At 41.9% G+C, this 19002-nt stretch overlaps 1 protein-coding gene across 9 annotated transcripts in view; it reads right to left on the reverse strand.

Annotated features, from left to right (window-relative positions):
* Positions 1 to 714: 714 nt before the first annotated feature.
* The window catches only part of LOC110486600 (protein shisa-6), a 73933-nt gene continuing 55645 nt past the window's right edge, over positions 715 to 19002 (reverse strand). For 2 of the 9 annotated variants that reach the window (XM_036941318.2, XM_090196834.1), the window contains 4 exons: positions 9498 to 9563; positions 8329 to 8349; positions 7202 to 7342; positions 715 to 4097 (listed from right to left, as the gene is read on the reverse strand). In XM_036941318.2, the coding sequence (XP_036797213.1) occupies positions 3469 to 4097; positions 7202 to 7342; positions 8329 to 8349; positions 9498 to 9563 (857 nt within the window). In that variant the 3' untranslated portion in view covers positions 715 to 3468. Of the gene's footprint in view, positions 4098 to 7174; positions 7343 to 8328; positions 8350 to 9497; positions 9738 to 19002 lie in introns of those variants that run through there. The other 7 variants (XM_036941319.2, XM_036941317.2, XM_090196831.1 and 4 more) reach the window with 5 other exon arrangements.

Genomic DNA, 19002 nt, shown 5'->3' on the forward strand with positions numbered 1-19002 from the left:
TGTGTGTCATCAGAGTAATGGCAGTCATAATGTATCTGTTGTTACGGTGAGTGCCATTAGGTCAATGACCTCTGTCGATAGTACAGTACAGTAGATTCAAGCTCTCAGAAGAAGAGGAGGGGAAAAAAATAGTTGATAATGCTCCCCTATTGATTTGAATCATTAATGTGTAGTTAACAACTTTACCTACCAAGAGAATTATGCAAACTGCGGCAGTGGAAGAGCAAACCGGCAAATTGACTGGAAGCTTTGTTTAATGACAAAGGGATATACTATAGCATGTCTTGTCATCAATGCACTGCATTGGATAAAGATGTCGTTTCTTTATCTTGTTTCATGTGTATTCCAAATGTGTGGCGTGTAAGACCTTGTGGGGGAGGTTACAATTTGGGCAACTTCTTGCAAAAATCTCAGAGTAGCATTTAGTCTAGTTAAATATAGGTGACAGGATAACAACGATTTGTAACTTAACCTGGGGGTCCATAGTATTATATCTATGGGGTATATGCCAATTTGATGTTGAAATGTTTAGGTTTATTAGACTGTCAAACAAGTTGTATAATTCCATATATACAGTAGATGTGGGTTATTTTTCTCTGTCATTCTTTACAAACAGTTGATATGTTTAAAACATAATACCAATATTACCAATTCACTCTAATTCATGAATATTGTTTAAATGAACATGTGAACAAAATTCCCCCAGACTCCATATTTACTAAACTGATTACTGTTTTGTACAATACACATGGGATGTGCTTTAATAATTCATTTGTAAACAAAAACATTTGCACAGGAACAGTCGTATACTGCTTGCTTTGAAGCTTTTTAAATGAGTCCTCCATTGTTTGTGCAACAAAGACACAAAGGAATTTTCATTCATACCACATTGACACATAAAAATACAAGCTTAATAAATGGCAAGGAATATTTGCAACAAAAGTAAACAGTGCTTTTACAGCAGATAGATCATGGGACGCAACAACTTAGCAGCACGTTAGTCCCAGAACCTACGGCAAAAACTGAGCTCTAGCCTCATGTGTGTGGGAAAAGCTTCTTGTGGACACTATCATTGACTGACTGGAAAGTAAAACCGGAGCTCTGCGATGGGGTGGATGTATTTGAGCCAGATAGATGGTTGCTTAGAGACGTGTCTGTAAGATTCCGGTGGTGTAACATCAGTAGAACACAGTGTTGCAGCTCCCACCATGTCAGAGTCAGGGCCATCAAATGTCATTTTTTCGTTGCTCAATTTTTTTGTTGCTCTGACATAGTTTTATAGCCATTTTTTGTTGTTGTAGCTATCATTGGAGCTTGACAAGGACTATGAAACTCCATATTGAACTAGCATGGTTTCTTTTGGTACTCTGGCCTTAAATTGAACCTCAAAAGAAATGACATTTTAGTTGCCATCCTCTCAATATCTTAGCTGATACTGGGGTTTTGAAACTAGTGTAATAATTGCTCTTAATATTTCAAGTGCATCAATTTCTACTGTGTCTACATTGCATGTGAACATACAGTATAGTATAGCTAGTCATATAATGATATAAGCATATAATTTGCTAAGAAAATTGCAATGTTAGCCTCTGTTGTAATGACAAATTTTAAGCAAAATCAAGTCTTAAATATGGACACACTGCACAAGTTGTAACAACGTTATGCAAGCTCCTAATATTTAAGGTAGTACACCAGTGACAATGTTTGAAATTGTGAATGACCAGCAAATTTATACAACAACATCTCTACAGTAAATGTCTATATACCCATTTCCATGACCCAGGATTTTACGATAATATTTGGACTTTCTTGTTAACTGAAGAGAAAGTTGAAAAGTAAAAACAACGACAAATCATGTACTTGATGGGTCTGTTACTCTATAAGTATAAGAGGACACAGTGGGAGTCCACAAGGAAGTCTGGATGAATTTGAAAATGTGGAAGACATTTTTTTTTTTATCATGTGAAATATTTTGTTCAATTCTAGTTTCTTAAGTTTTTTGCTTAAAATAATCACTTCCTTTGCTTCTTTTCAAATAACATTTTGTTAATTTAAGAATTTCATCCTTGTAAAATGTGTGCCCTATAGATTCTGAGGTATATCACCGAAACTGATTCTGTTCTTCTATAGTGCTGGTAAATCATCCATGATAAAAAAAATGACATACAAAGCTGGTTACGCATCAACATGTTAGATACAAGACATAAAAACACAAGCGTGATTGTACAATTAAGAACATGAGTATGGGCTTCCACACAATAAGGCATTGCTTTAATGAAAACATCTGGACATAAAAATCACAGTTTTAATCCTTGCTTAGCTAGTGATTATATTGATGTCCTCTTTGTCGACTGTTTCAGGTACGTCAACACACCTGCAACAATGTAACAATTGTAAACACATAACAACAACTATTATTCTTCAACTCTGATGAATGGAGTCAAATATACAACAATGCTGTATATCAAAATGAAAGCAGCTTTTCCTAACTGAAAACAAAATGGATGTCATCCACTTGGATTATATAGCGAGGGAATGAGTGCAGAAAATGAAGCTATTGAAAGAAGCATTAGTTTACATAGTCACCTGTGGAGTAGTGTGCCTACAGTCTAAAGCTGCTAATTAACAGTGGCATGAGGTTGATTCAACCCTACCCATACACAATCATCCTACAAGCACAGTTACAAAAATATACACACATACGCACACACATTATTGAACATGTTTGTTGGTATCAAGTATTTGTTGAGGGGTTGGACTAATCTGAAATTGTGATCTTTACTTGTGAAAAGACTGTAGACTCTTGGGTAGAAACTCAACAATTCCACTTGTCCAGCTCTTCTCATTTAGTGTATAATTCTGCTAATATAGCCTATTTACAATCATTTATGCAATGGAAATTGCCACTATAGCCACTAATAAGCTGATATGTGCTGGCCGTTACCAAAAAACAAGAATAAATCAACAGAGAAAGAAACCCATTAATTGTGCTTTTTAACCCACAAATCCACTTCATCGTTGAAATGGGAACAATTTCGAGAGGCACCTCTTGAAGTTCTAACACCAGATAAGTTCAATAAGAATCTCTAAAGCTATAACAAGGACTGAAAATACAAATAGTAAATATATGTATATATTTATAAAGTTGATCCAGTTCCTTTCCAATTCCCCTTTTTAAAAAATATTGTCTTCTTACGGATAACCTCACATAAAGCATTCCTTATGTGTCAACGTGCAAAGCCCTTATGTTGCCCTATAGAGAAAGTACAGATGTCTTTGTGGTTGATTCTAGTTGTGATAATCCAAATCGGAATGAAACTGAGAGCTTGAGCTGAAAGCAAGAAGGGTTAGTTGTTGGCTACTTTGAAAAGAAGACCTAAGGTGAGGTTGCACACCTCTGGAAGTATCTGCTGTTTTCATCTGTTGACAGTCTGTTGACACAGGAATCCTTGGCCAGCCACCCTCTCGTTAAACAGTTACCTCGTTCTTACTGGCCGTGCGGTACTGGTTGTTGTGCTGGTGGCCTGGGATGTACTGTAGATGGTCCACCGTGTGTGTCCGTCGCGAGGCAAACTGCTGCCTCTTGTTGGTGGTCGGGTGGTTGACGGTGAGCGTGTTGTATGAGTCGTTGATGGTAGTGGGATGGGAGTGCATCTTTTGCATCTTAGCGTAGCGCTCACTGCGGTCCATGACAGGTGTGGTGGGCACAAAGTTGATGTCTACATGGGACATGGCCCGCGACATGGCCTTCTCCCGGAAGTTGGAGCGCCGCAGCGACAGCATCTTGTCCGGCGAGAGCAGGGGGTCCTGGGACTGGAGGCGGTCTGCGGAGAGCAGCTGCTCCTCTGAGAGAATGCGGCTGCCGTAGGAAGAGACGCCCATGTTGTAGGCTGAGAGGCCGTAGCCATGGCGTGGGGTCCTCTCTGGGGACAGCACATGGTCCTGGGACATGGCCCTCTGGACACGGTGAGGCCGCTGACGGTGCTGCTGGTGGGGCTCTGTGTTCAGCTTCACCATGTGGGGCGGCTGCAGAATCTGCCGACCTGCCAAGTCTTGGTGTCGCTTCCGCATGTAGTACTCATCTATGTCCTTATCACCTGAGTGGGAAAGGAGGGAGGGGGAGGAGAGAGGGAGAAGGACAGGAGAAACATTACACTCTATATAAACAATTATTCTATACCTCCTCCTGGGTGGATCAGCTCAGCAGTTCTACTGTGACAACTCCTACAATTCCCCTTTGATTATGATTGCATTTTCTGTCCTGCTTTCATGGGAGAAGGCAGGGGCTCTCTCGCATCACAATAATTCCACTCCTGTTCTGGTGTGGAAAGGATGACACGCCTGCCGTGAGGCAAAACAATCAAACTGTCAGTGGTGCCAGTGTTGCACTGCAGGGTAGCCAGTGGTTTGACTCTGCCAAAAGCAGAGGGGCTCTACAGCGAGTGCCAACACTCTCCTGATGTTAAAGTCATTACATCTGCATGAGGAAAGCGGCGGGCTCCTCTCAAATGACTTTTAAACAGGCTTTTAGACCGGCTGGGCCTGGCAACATCAGATTGATGGCACCCTGAAACTACTGTGACTAACTGTCATCTCTGGGGGTTAGATACCTCAGCGGAAGCTAATTTCCCAAGGCCTCAGGAACACACAGAGGTGGTCTAAAAATGTCGGGACAAGACCGTGCTTGACTAAGATTTGGATGATAAGGATTTTGTTTTGGTATGGATATGTAAATCCTCCTCCTTAGATAGATGCTACGCCTGGATAGAGAAGATCACCTTTCTTTCTCTCCATAAGGGATTTATTTTCCCCAGCATGCATCACTAATGAAGAAGACCTGGGTTAGGCTTCTGGCAATAGCGTTTTGTATTTTTCTCCAGGGGTCACTTTAGGTGTGACATTATGGTAAGAAATGTCAACAACACTGACCCAGAGGCTATAGCTTGCCCACAATAGACAGGACATGTCCCTTAGCTTCATTTAAATTCCTCTTCGTTGCCAAGAGTTGTAAGGATTAGGGTTCAGTTTATTCTAAGCCTATAGATCAAAGATTTAGAATTGACATCATTGCATTGAAAATAGGGGTTGATTTCATGTTGTACTCAGAGACATTTCCACCAACTCTCCTCAGATGCTTTAGTTTTGACATTTCAAAATCAATTTAAATTTGACATTTTAACTGCTGTTAAAAATGTTAGGCCTTTTGTAAATAATTCACATAGGGCATTAGGCCACATTGTTAGTATGAAAGATGCAACTTTGTAACTCTTATCATGGCGAGCATGGAGTGTGACAGCTCACTAAACTAGGCAATCCATAAGCAGGTCAACCTTGTGTGTTTTGTGTCCATGCTCATGATGTTACAAATAACAAATGTATTTCCTTCCTTTTTACTTTTATGTTAAAGAGATATATGCTGGATTCATTTCTTTGCTGCTTCGAATAAGACGTTGCGCTTTAACTTGCATTCGATATTGAGAGGGCACGGGGTCTCAAAGGTGAGGTGAAACCACAAACCTGCTAGCTGTGGCTAACTGACTAGGTATCCTCTTTCCCTTTCCTTACCCTTAATTAAACTGAAGTCTCCCCTCTCCCAGATTAGATTCAATATGGTGAGTATATTCATCTGTGGCAGCTATTGATCCCAATACGCCATCATCCGGCCCAGACGGAGCAGTAATCACATAATGCACATACACTTGTAGAAAAACTTGTGAAACATCAATTATAAAGGGATCTTTAGAGGGGATTAAGATAAGACGTGGTAAGAGAAAGGGGCCCACAATAATATCATTTAGCTTTTTGCTTGGCATGGGGATTAAAGGGGCTCTGTTGTTCTGACGAGTGTTCTAATGCCTTTTAAGTTGATTACAGAGGCAAGGAGACCGAGCCAAATAAGATTCCTCCTGCCTCCTCCCCTTCCCTCCACCCGCTAGCTCCTTGGAGGGTCTGAACAGGTTATTTTAGAGTCGTGTCCTCCATCTCCATCCCCGGCTCCCTCCAGTCCTGTCTGACGGACAGGGGAGAACGAAGGAGGAGGAGGGATCACACACAGACTACAGTATGTGCATTTAGAATCACAAATGAACCATATTAATTTGATTTTCTTCGTCATCTCTCCAGATGGTTTCATTAAAAAAGCAAATCATTATATACGTTTTTGGCGCTTTTCCAAAGCCTCTCTCCTTGCACAAAGCCACAGCATCTATCAGAGGTATGAGGGAACTCTCCTCTCAGAAGAGCTGTCACTGTACTCTAGGTAGGTAGAGAACTGAAATATTCCCTTTTCTGACCAATACTTTAGGGTTTATGGGTCCCAGCTCAAACTGTTTTTTGTTTAATTGGATTCCTCTCTGTGATTTCAGTATGTTGGATTATTTTATGGTCTTCTATCTACCCACTGGGCACAGACATCAATTCAACATCTATTCCACGTTGGTTCAACGTAATTACATTGAATTGAGGAGGAATCAATGTTGATCCAGCCAGTGTGTGCCCAGTGGGCAATGTTTCTATTGAGCAGTACTAGATGAAGAAGCAGTACAACACATTGCTGAGTATAGACGCAACCAACGCAACTAACCACAGGATACTAGAGAAGGAGCATACTGTAGAGCATGCAGCTGTCATAGGGGATATGGAGAATGGTGAAAGTCAAGCCATCATGCAGAGGAAGTATAATGATAATAATCGGGCTGACCCAGATCTCATCTCAGAGACATTAGTCCCATCTTGTTGGCATCTAGACTCATGTGGGTATGGAGAAATGGCTGTTAATATGTCATTACCAGACATTAGCTACATGACACGGGCCACAGATGGAGCCAAATTACACGACAATTAGATGTCAGTCAATGGGTCGGTAGATGGGGACAATGGGGCTGAATCCAGTGACTTTACCATGTGCTTGTGCATTTCAAGAAACCCATCTCACACACAGAGATGTCTTCCTCTGGATTCAGCTCATAACCCCAATGACTTTGTGCTCATGACTTATGTTTGCATCCCTGTAATAGGCATCCATACAGGGTTACTATTGCATCACAGTACTTGAATGCAATGTGGTCTTCAACACAATGTGTTAAGATCAAACTTTTCTCCCCCCTGTGGACTGGAGGGGTCCAGGCAGGAGATCAAACAAACATGATGGTGTATGTAATGAAAGACCACCTACTTAATTTGTGGAGAGAGGAGTATTTACTTAAGTCAGCTTTGCTCATTGCCGCCAGTTCGTAGTTGGAAGGCAGGTGGGTGAGGTTCTGGAAGGAGCGTGAGAAGGACATGTCCAGGTCGTATGGCTCTGTCTGCGAGGTTAGGATGTTGTTCATGCGCTGGGGCTTCTCTGCAGTGGAGACAGGAGAGATTGACGCAGTGTAATTAGGCTACAATCAGACAGCCGACAGTCTGGAGGATGCCACAAAGAGGGGCGCGTACACAGGGGGTCTTCACTGGAGGAGACAGGGGGATACAGAGTGTGGGTGTGAGGAGGGTGTGTGGGTGCGGTGGGGATATGTGGGTGAGGATAGATGAAGTGGGGACTGTTATGTTCGACTCGTCTAACCGGGATTTAACATGATTTGTTGTGTTTTTAAAAAAATGTTATTTCAGAGTGCAATTCTGGTGTGCTAGGATTGGTTGCGACTGTAAGTGCACTTGCCACGCTAGCTGTCACTAGTATGCGTGGCACCATTGCGGGTGGCTATGCTGCCTGCCTGCCTGCTGTGGCCATGGTTATGTGGGACAAGTGGTCGTGGCGCAGACAGCTGGAGCGTTAGCAGCTTTAGGTTGGGGTGGGTCGTTGCCAGTCCTCTGAGGTGCTGGTCAGCGGTGGCAGGTTTAAAAATAGGGCTGGGTGACTACTGTGATAGCGAGGACAGGGACACACAACACCAAGGACCATGTGGAACAGAAGTGAGGCATTCTGTGAGAGACAGAGACAGAGTGAAAGAGAGTGTGAGTGTGAGCAAGAAAAGATGGAAGGGAGTAGAATGTGTATTTTGTGTAACAAAGGTCCGGTTCTGAAGCGTTACCACAGATCTTAATGAGACTCTACCATTGCAAACACTATGTGGCAGCTAACCCAACAAAGAGAGATACTGGAGAGAGAGAGAAAGAGAGCAGAGCAGAGTGAGAAGGTAAGTGAGAGTTTGGTGTGTCAACTCTGGTTCATTCAGTCTGAACAAAAAGGAAGAGTGACCCCCCGCCTTGACCCCAGCAATATACAAGACGTCACTGTCACCAACTGTCAGAACAAGAGGTCGACATATACAGTACGTAAAAGAGAAAGGGAATACACATGTACAGCAGGTGTATATGCGTATTACTTACCATGTCTCATTTGTCTGTGGGCTACATAACAAATCCAAGTAAGAGAAAATGGATCAGTACAATAACAAACATTATTCATAGTATGTATTAATAACCAAACCAATGTGTCTGACATTTTCTGTTTCAAATTAGTTGTTGAAAGTCTATGTTATTTATAATGATCGTACTAGTCAAATAAAGTAATCAGATTTCTATGTATTGTGGCCATTCTCAATAGTAGTTATTCATAATCAGCTCTGGTTTGATCCACCTTGAAAGCTATCCTTTGGTGTCTGTGTTGGAGAGATCTATCTACTTATGGGTACTTTCAAAAGTCCCTTTGCCTTTGAAAATGTTGGCCTCAAAACATACAATTGGAAAACTGTCCTGCCATGAGGTTGGAGTCCACAGCTCCACTGATGTTGAAACAGACAGTGTAGCATGGTGTAGCGTTTCAGTGCAGACCTCTTAGCGTAAAAATATCAAAATATGAACTTTGTTCTTAGCCAATTATGTAGGATAGATGGAGAGGCATCTAGCAACAATGCACATAGCTTTTCTCTCTGAACTCATGGTGTTTCACTGCAGTGTTAGAGCTGTGACCACTTAATAATTTCATGCTAAAAAGCACCTCTCTTTTCATAGAAAGTCTCATTTAGGAAAATAGATAAGGCACAATATAAGTAATTTAAGTTTTTCAATAACTTGAGAAAGCCATACAGATGCCATTTTAATTCATTTTCCACAAGACCCCGTTTCATTTGCTATCCAAGCTATTCATTTCCCGTCAAGAAAAATGGTTTTGTCCTCGCTTGAATTCTTTAAAAAAAGCATATTTTGACTTATTTCGAATTTAGTCAAAGTTCATGTGTCGTACTGGAGCTGATAAAACCATACATTCAGGAAATCAATATGGCCTAATCCTCCCTCAACTTTATTGGGGTAAACAAAGGCATATTTGTAGCATACCCAAGAGCCACTGTGCGTTGTGTGGCAGTATAATCTCACACTTAAAAGGGCATGGTTAGTATCCATAATGTACTTTCCATCTACCATATATCTCTACAGACGGTTAGTTACTATCTAAACATTTGTATTACTCATTGGAAAGAGTGAAATATTAGCAACCAACCACAGTCATATTATACATACTGTACTTATGTGAACATGCAAACCTTAAATATCCTTACCAATTTTAGGTGTGTGGGCCTGGGTAAGATCCAGGTGACTATGTTGATAATCATGTTGGTGGCTGCCTATTGGGAAAACCATGAAAAGGTTAGGTTTGGAAATCAAATGAAACATTACCACAGATTCACATTATGTGCATTTCATGTCAAATAAATGGCTGTTAATACATGACAATATGATCAACGTTTCCCTCATTTTTGTGATCATTGACTCTTTTAATGCAGACTGACTGGACTCCACTGTGAATGATCACATGAACCTATGTCCCATTGACAGACATTTCAGTAAATTGTCTTTGCGATACCAAATTCAAAGTAAGAGATATGTCCAGAGATGGCAGTGGTGTGCTTTGATTAAAGTGGATTTTGTGCATCTTTACTCTACTACACAGTCACATTTGAAGGCAGGCATTTTGTGCTATTCCCTTTTGAGCAACGAAGAATGAGGGAAGACAGATTTCATCAGAATCGTCAACTTGCTGACATCTGTGGGACTCCATGTCATGTGAGGGAGTGAATATGTTCCCTTTATTCGATAAGGTCTATTTGGTCCATGTTGTTCACAGCTTCTCCTCTACTACAGCAGAAGATGCAGGACACTGTACCTTATTTATTTCAACAAACCCATTGATCATCCCATTAGAACCCTAAACACAAAAGAAACTCAAATAAAAGGTGAACTCTTTCGAATGTTTAACGTGAAGTGACAGGAGAGCATCTCCGTGGCGTTAGAAAAAAAGTTGCCTTCTTTCCGTCACTGTGACTTGCTAATGGAGAGTTGTGACAGTTACAAAACAGATGTGTGGCAACACAAGCCTTCATTTCATCTTCTGGTTTCGGATAAGTAGCTGGAACTGCGCATAACAGACATTTTGCAGGGAAAATTGCCTCCTGTTGGAGAGATTTATGTCAAAGCAATCAGCACAGTAGGGTCAAGTACCTTGTTAAACTGGATTTTACCACAGTTCTGAAGGAATAGCTTTTTAGAAACAATACAACGGAGTAGAACAACAACCAATAGACAACATCATCCAATTAAATGGCAATGTACCGGTATTCCAAATCCCAATATCCTTTACGAACATAAAACGAGATTTGTGCCCAATCTCCCTTCACACTATAGCTGTATTGCCCTGTTCAATCACCCTGTTTGATCAAGGGACCAATTACACGATCTTCAGATGGCTGAGCTAAACTAACCTGCTGTGAGCTTGCCAGGGAAAAAGTTTTACACTGAAAAGAAGAGGTTCCCTGCTATCTACAAACTGTCTAACAATCAGGCCGTCCCAAAGAAACGTGTTGGAATACTTCAGGTTTCTAAAGGTTGTTCAAAAACTGATTGGAGTGACTGCTCCTATATCTGCCTTCCTGTTGTATTGGCTTTCCTTTGGCTTTTCATAAACGTTGGTAACATTCTGTTTTTCTTATACAGTATGTGCATCCATTTTGTATTGCATCACCATTGATTATCTTCTCAGAGTGGATCTCCTAAAGTTGCACGCCTTAAAAAGTTAAGCAAATGTGAACAACCGCAGATTATGTTGTTTGCTGAAGAACACCTACATCCTGTCTGGTGTGTGTAAGGGGGTGGGAAGATGTCATGCCCCAGGACTCCCATATCCACCCACCACTATGTAAATGCATCAACTCATGAAACAGATGTACAGTAGAAAAGTCACACGACTCTCAGAAATTCAGAGGTGTCCAGTCATTTCATTCCAGTCTGTAACGTGTCCAGAAACAGGTACAGGAATGTTTGGATGAACAGCTGTACTGCCTGCAGGGCTCTGGATCATAAAAATAACAATGAATAGAACAGGCTTGGAACCTCTAAATCTGGCAATTTTACTGGCAAAATCCTGGCTACACTCGCAAAGACTGCCATGCCCACCCTATAATGCCATCATTGGCTTGAATGGGAAAGCCCATTCTATTCATTCATATTTCTATGCTCTGGAGCCTGTCAGTGGAGGGGCTTTGTGAGAATTTGAAATAATGAATGCCATAAAACAGTATTGTTGGAGTTAGACTACACCTGAAGTGCAGATATGTATATCTTCTGTAATAGAGCATATTTAGAATGGCTTTGGTGTGTGAAAGTCTTCATTCAGACGTGACAGGTCAATACTTTACTTGATACCAACAATTGTTCGCATTTTACTCATTATGAGTCCACATTGTACTTTGTCATAACCCTCAAACCGATATCTCTGGCAATTATAATGAATAAACGTTATTACATAGGAACTACATACATACTACATATCGAATGGTTTAACATCACCTCAACATGTCAAACATGCTTGGTTGAACATAATGCAGGCATTTTGGGCACCACTGAGTGAAACCCTTCCAGGTTCCAGTGGCTGGACAAGACAGAGGGATCCCACTGTTACCCAGATCCATTTTGAAAGCCTCACTCTGCCTCTGTCAGTGAAACCTGATGGACTGCCTGTAACGATGAGAGCCCACGCTGTGTCATTACCCTGGCCGTGTGTAAAGTGCCATGTGGGTCCTGCAGGGTGGCTGGCTGGGGCTCACCTCAACTCATCTCTCCCCCTTACACCCTGCGATGGTAGAGGGAGGGACAGGAGCCTGCTGGGGAAGATGCTGCAAGAAGCTACCATCAACGCAGACAGGTTCTGCATGGATGTGGGCTTTATGTCGCTATGCGGCAGGGTTAGAGCGTTGGACTAGTAACTGAAAGGTTGCAAGTTCAAATCCCCATGCTGACAAGGTACAAGTCTGTCGTTCTGCCCCTGAACAGGCAGTTAACCCACTGTTTCTAGGCCGTCATTGAAAATAAGAATTTGATCTTAACTGACTTGCCTAGTTAAATAAGTAAATAAATAAAATATGCTTGCAGGATGTTTTTGGGGTATGATTATGGTTTGCAGGCGCTGCTTTGTTTCAGTGTACAGCAGTGTAGTTGTTGCTACAATTCTGAACAAGTGAATATTCCAGCTCTTCACAGATTCAGAAGAAATCCAGGAGTTCTAATTGTTAAGTTCAAGATGACTAACTGAATCCCTGTGCTTCAAAGAAAGAATATTAGTCACTCTACAGACAAAACAACAATAAAGCTCGGAAGAGAAGACAAAACAATACTGTGAGAGTAAACCTCACGTCATGTGGCACACGTCATGAGGCACAATGAAAGATGACACTTTGAACAGGTTCCAAGGCATGCCTGGATACATCACTGTTGCTATAAGAAACACTGAGCCACATGAGCTTGAACTAATGCTGGTCTATAACTGTATCTGCCCTACATTGACAAATCTTTAGGGGGTCAGGCCATTCTTCATCCAGCTCATCTGCCAATGCCATCACAACGTCTGTTAGTTTTCTGCATCGCATACTGCAAAGAGATCCCAGTGATACAACAACTGCATAGTGTAAAGAAGTAACAACCATATTGGGAGAGACATAAAAACCAACAGTTACATGACATTAACCAAAAACATGTTGCAACTTTACCAAACCTCCTCCGGTGGCCTGAAGTTTGTTGATCTCGTGACTTGCTAACAAGGATAAGCACAGATTTATCTGATGTCTCCTTCAATTGGAAAGAAGTAACATCATTCAAAGCTGCCTTTATCCCTGCCTTAGCATCTTGTCATCTTCTTGAAGGATCCAAGTTGAATGGAACAGCAACACCTGGAATCATGTAGGAGCCATAGGAGAGAAGCATACAGTATCCACTTGCAAAAACAGCACTCTATAGATTGGATATGTAACTAAAAAAACAAAAACAAACATTTAAAAAAACTGCAATTATAATGGCTATACAGAGTCATATGATATGAATTGATGGGATTGGATCAGTTCTAATGGAAAGGTTATTTTCAAACTCTGAAAAGAAATGCATGAAGCTCAAAGACAGAATTTGCTATTGAGCTCTACATATTAAGTGGTAATCCAGAACAGACCAATTGTTTTGCATACAGGAACATTTCTCCCATAACCTTCCCCAGATGAGATTAGAGGATAACAGACTAATATCAGCCTTTTGCACACCCTCTCTATGGCTGTTTCTATTACTAACAGATGTCTATACTAAAGAGCTCTCATATTCATTGAATAAGCCATATTCAAGAATGCTCAACAAGCATTCAAGTGACGCTAATTAAAAATAAAAGGAGACGGTTTTTCATGAAAGAGATGTAAAATCCCACCGAATACAATCAATTCATTTCCCTTTTAATTTCCCTTTCTTTACTTTTTTGTTTGAATAATTACTTTCTATGTTTTCCTGCAATTATATTTGTATTGTCAGCATAAGGCAATTGTTAATGGGGGAGGTGAGGAAACATTTTAATGAGGGAGAAATGCCAGGCTTTGTGAAGACATAACAAGCTGGAAAAATAACAACTGAAATGACTTTGCAATTATGAGCTTGGGTTGACTGCAAAGGTATGGAATGCAAAGTGTAAACATTTACACATTTCATTTCAATTTGCTTTCATTTAGCTCTGCTAATTTGTTTTCACCCACATTTTGAAGAGACAAAGTCAGTTGTGTAGCTAAGGTAGACCGGTCAACAACCTTGAGCGAAAGTATTGAGATTTCTGAGCACCTCTACTGCAGCTTTGCGCTGTGAGGTCCATCTATTACAATGACAGATCAGTGTGTCTCTGACTCTGTGAGGCTCTGAAGCTCTCTGTATATCCTCCCTTCCCTCAGAGAGGCTAATGACAGCGGATTGAGAGTGCTGGTCTAGCGTTCCACATGACGTCATCCCATTATGGGCCCCCGGGAATGAGACTCTTTGATCCATTTCCATCGATTCTGTATCGCCTTCCCTATCGCCTCCCGACTATCTTAGGCTGAGGTGAATTCATGTTCTGGTGGCATACCCTCTCCCCTTCAGCCTAACCTTGTGACTCCTGTACAGGAAATCCCATCTAACACTGAGCACTGGACTGGAGGGAATCACATCTAACACTGAGCCCTGGACTGGAGGGAATCACATCTAACGCTGATCACTGGACTGGAGGGAATCACATCTAACACTGAGCCCTGGACTGGAGGGAATCACATCTAACGCTGATCACTGGACTGGAGGGAATCACATCTAACACTGAGCCCTGGACTGGAGGGAATCACATCTAACACTGAGCCCTGGACTGGAGGGAATCACATCTAACGTTGATCATTGGACTGGAGGGAATCACATCTAACGCTGAGCACGGGACTGGAGGGAATCACATCTAAAGCTGAGCACGGGACAGGATAGCTTTTAAACTGCACTTTAAGAGCAATGTGGAAGTTTTAGCCCTCTTAGTAAAAATAGTCTTCAATCACCTTGACACTCCACGATAAAGGATGGTGATATGCCATCAATACCCAACCGTTTGACAATAACTTATAGAAACTCTTAGCAGGAAGCTTCATGTTATTGTACTACTTTTTCAGGGAGTGAAAGATGACTTGGCTCAGTATCCCTTTGTTTATCAGTTGCTTCATCTCGCTTTTTTTATCCCAGCCTTCCAGATGATGGCTGGCCTCTTTTCCTACCCAACCCAATTTCTTACCCAGCCCTCCTGCGAGTAACCAATGCTGCAACAATCAATCCACAAGATGAGTACACGAGGTGATTGTATCTATTTACATAAAGACTGTGATAGATACTAGTCCTACAGAGTTAAGCTTGTTTATCGTGGCCAAGTATCTGCATGAATTGTTTGCTGTTCGTCTTGTTATCCCGTCTTCAAAATATTTACCTCGTGTCTCCCATCTAAAGTTCGCTAATGAAATGATCGCTCACGGCCCGCAAACATTTGGGGACGCTGATGACGCTAATTAATAGTCGTTGGACGCAGTGAGGCACTACGTGTGACGTGTAGCACTGGATGACATTCGTCTCCTAGCGTTTATTAAGACACTCGTGATTAATGGTGTGCTGTCCTCTGATAGGGTGAGAGCCAGAGCTGCAGCCCCAGACATCGAGTGATGGAGAGAAGGCCACACTTGAGCGCCGCTCGAGAAAATATGGACCACGTTGATTAGTCAGTCGCCTTTCCATGTGCCTTCGCCCATAATGATGAGTGCACTTCTACGTATCTCAGATTAACAGTGTCTGCAATCTGCACTCCAGCACAGTTCTGCCCATATTAATTACAGATCCTGCACACTGGCAGGATTGGAGAGGCTTCTTTGGAAAGTGGTGGGTCTCCCTTTAATTAGCATACTAGGGAAATAATTGACGCCATATGCCTGTCCCCCATGCTACCGTAGCGGGTGGTGGCACAATGCGCCGCAGCTCGTCTGGCATTCCACATCCCATGGTGAGGGTTGTGTCACCCTTCTATCCCCATGCTTTCTAAATGTACAACCACAGAAACTTGGCATCACGAGGCACTTATTAATGTGCATACATCAAGGTGATAACTATTGGCTACTGTCGGCTCGTAGAGGCGGCTCATTAATTGACTTGTTTGGTGGAGGAGTGTTTGTTTGGGTGTCCAGTGTTCTACCCAGTAACCCCTTCTCTGATGCTGTGTTGAGGAGTGACAACTAATTAAATAACAGCGGAGTAGCTCTGAGAAACACAGGACTGGTAACTGTTCAAATATCTAACCACTCCTCTCCTCATAACAGTTCTTATAATCACATGATCTCCTTACCAATGGGGAGGCAGAGAGACAGAAAGGGAGAATCTGTTTCTCAAGATATGGTATTGATGAGATGGAGATGGAAGTGATTGAACCAGTGGTGGATTATATTCGAGGGAGAAACATTGATAGACGGCACTGGGAGATATTGATCGAACATAGATAAATGCAGTGATGTTTTTAGGGGCTGTCACACCAGACTGGTAGGATACGAACTGATTCCATCCACATAGAACATTGTCACTGTAACATTGTCCTTTTTGTTTTCATAGTAGGACTGCATTAGTCTAAAATCTAACTAGCATAACATCAGAGAAGATGGTACGTCAAGAAGGAAGTGAAGTATTAGAAGACACTGAACATGTGATGGAGGTCAGGGAAGAGAAGTGAGGTTCTTAGGTTGAGGCTTATCTAAATGTATGCATGTTGAAGCCGAGATGTTGATGGACAGACAATATTTCAGAGGGAAACAGGAAAAGATAGGTCCTGCCAGATTGAGGGTGAGTTGAGGGATGGGGGTAAAAAATATTAGCTTTCATGATATGGGAGAGCGTATCATGAGAACACTTTTATTCTGAAATGTGAAAGGTTCAATCAGAGAAGCTGAGATGGGAAAAGGGACAAGAGGAAATGAGGGAGATGAGAGAGAGAGGTTAGAGAAATGATGAGAAGGAGGGCGGAGTGCATGAAAGAGACTGATGTGGGTGGACGGCTGTGCATCGCAGCAGAGGAGAGTTTGACAGGATCAGAGAGGAGAGAGGTGAAGGGGATGAGGGCAGTCAGAAGAGAATCAGAAATATTTGTGGGCGGATAAGGGCAGCAATATAAGGGGACATTCATAGAGAAGCTAAAGACAATTTCGATTTATGGTGAGATGCCAGAAGGTGAATACATTGAGCATATGCTTGCTGTCTGCTAAGGGGGGGTGAAGAGAGGAGAGGATGAAATGTGATCTGATTGTGAAAGAAGCAGAAATACTCATGTCTACATGTCTCTGAATGGAGTAATCATACAAAAAAAAGTCTGTGGAACCTTGTAATTTACTGTGGAACCTTGTAATTTACACAACCCTCTAGCTATAGTCATGATCTATATTATGCTTATGTCAGTTCACAAACAGAAGTTAATGTGATTGACGTCAATGATTAGCAGTCAGTCTACATTATTGCTTTGCTCTGTTCTTGATCATATTACTTAAACATTGTCTGAAAAGGATCAATATTTCTAACAAGAAAACCCAGAGAAGCCACATCTCTTTGTGAGTATCAGTGAATCGAGCATTCTCTGTTATGTTCTCCTCTAGTAATGGCATTTCTCTGATCACCACATACCCCCTGCAACCTTCTTTTCTTCTTCAGGAGAGCCTGAGTCAGATACCTGATGTGGCGACTCAATGGGAAAATCAAAGAGCAAAGTGGCCCTAAAAGCATTTCTGAGAGGCTTTTTTTCACCTCCAGATTGAGCCAGACATCCCATCACAAAAAAAACTCTGTGTGATGTTCTGTGTGATTGCGGCTATTTAAATAAAGTTCTTTAATATACGTATAAAGGTACCTCTATGATGAGCGTAAGTTTAGGCGTTAAATTAAACTAAGAAATGTGGCGGTACACCATTTTCAGCAATGCCTATGAGCTACAACAAACCATGCTTACTCATCGCACATAATTATCTGCATCCCAGTCTATACCTGAAAGGTACACGTTGCTTACACTGGGAGACCCCAAAGTGCTCAGTAGCCCTTTCCACTCACAGCCCTTGTCATCCTTTATACGGGTTGAAAATGGCAGATTTTGTCATTAATAGGCGCTTTAATTGGAACGCAGTGGCTGTACAGTAAAATGATATACATAACATCAGAGCTCAGGTCCTCTGCTCATCTGGTTTTGACTGACAGCCATTAGGGAAAGAGAAGGGGGATACCTAGTCAGTTGCACAACTTCCGCATTTAACCCAACCCCTAGGCATCAGAGAGTTGCAGGGGGCTGCCTTAATCGACATCATCAGCAACCGGGGATCAGCTGTTGTGGGGGTTAACTGCCTTGGTCAAGGGCAGAACGGCACATTTTTTATATTGTTGGCTCAGGGATTTGAACAAGCAACCGGTTACTATCCCACCACTCTAATCGCTAGGCTCCCTGCCGTCCCAAGTTATAAACTTTAGCATTGCGCACGACAAGGTGATGTCCCCATCCCTCCCGCCAGTGGCGATTTTAGAGTGTAAATCTTGGTGGTGCAAACCCCCCAAACATTTTCTTTTGCATGCCAGCAAAGCCTCCACACATCACAACACATCACTAAACAATACATTCATTGTACTATAACGGTGACAAACAGTTCCCACAAACTGTTAGGGCCGACATAAATCTGTCCCAACAGCAGAGTCCCAAACAGCAGTCCCAACACCGTACCACTGCTACACCTGCCTATCAGCTGAGCCTTGTCTGGCACCGAAACAAATCATTCAGCCTAATTTATTCTTTAAAAAAACATTGCTGATATGGCTAACTTGCTTAAACAAATGTGGTTTCTACTTACAATTGAGATGTACAAACTGTGGCATAAGGGGATGACGAGCAGATAAGAGGCAATCTGTAATTTCGATTGACATTAATGAGCAAGCTAGGACGGACGTAGTCAAAATAACTATTTGTTCAGCAATTTTGAAATGTACAGCAACAGAATTCAGAACATGGGCCGTTCTTACAGTATTCTCCCTGTACACCAAGTCAGAACTGTAGGATAAACAAAGGGGGCATATAAAGTGCCTTGCGAAAGTATTCGGCCCCCTTGAACTTTGCGACCTTTTGCCACATTTCAGGCTTCAAACATAAAGATATAAAACTGTATTTTTTTGTGAAGAATCAACAACAAGTGGGACACAATCATG

Source organism: Oncorhynchus mykiss, chromosome 13, assembly GCF_057628025.1.
Source record: "Oncorhynchus mykiss isolate SJ-2025 chromosome 13, ASM5762802v1, whole genome shotgun sequence".
NCBI classification, from domain to species: domain Eukaryota; kingdom Metazoa; phylum Chordata; class Actinopteri; order Salmoniformes; family Salmonidae; genus Oncorhynchus; species Oncorhynchus mykiss.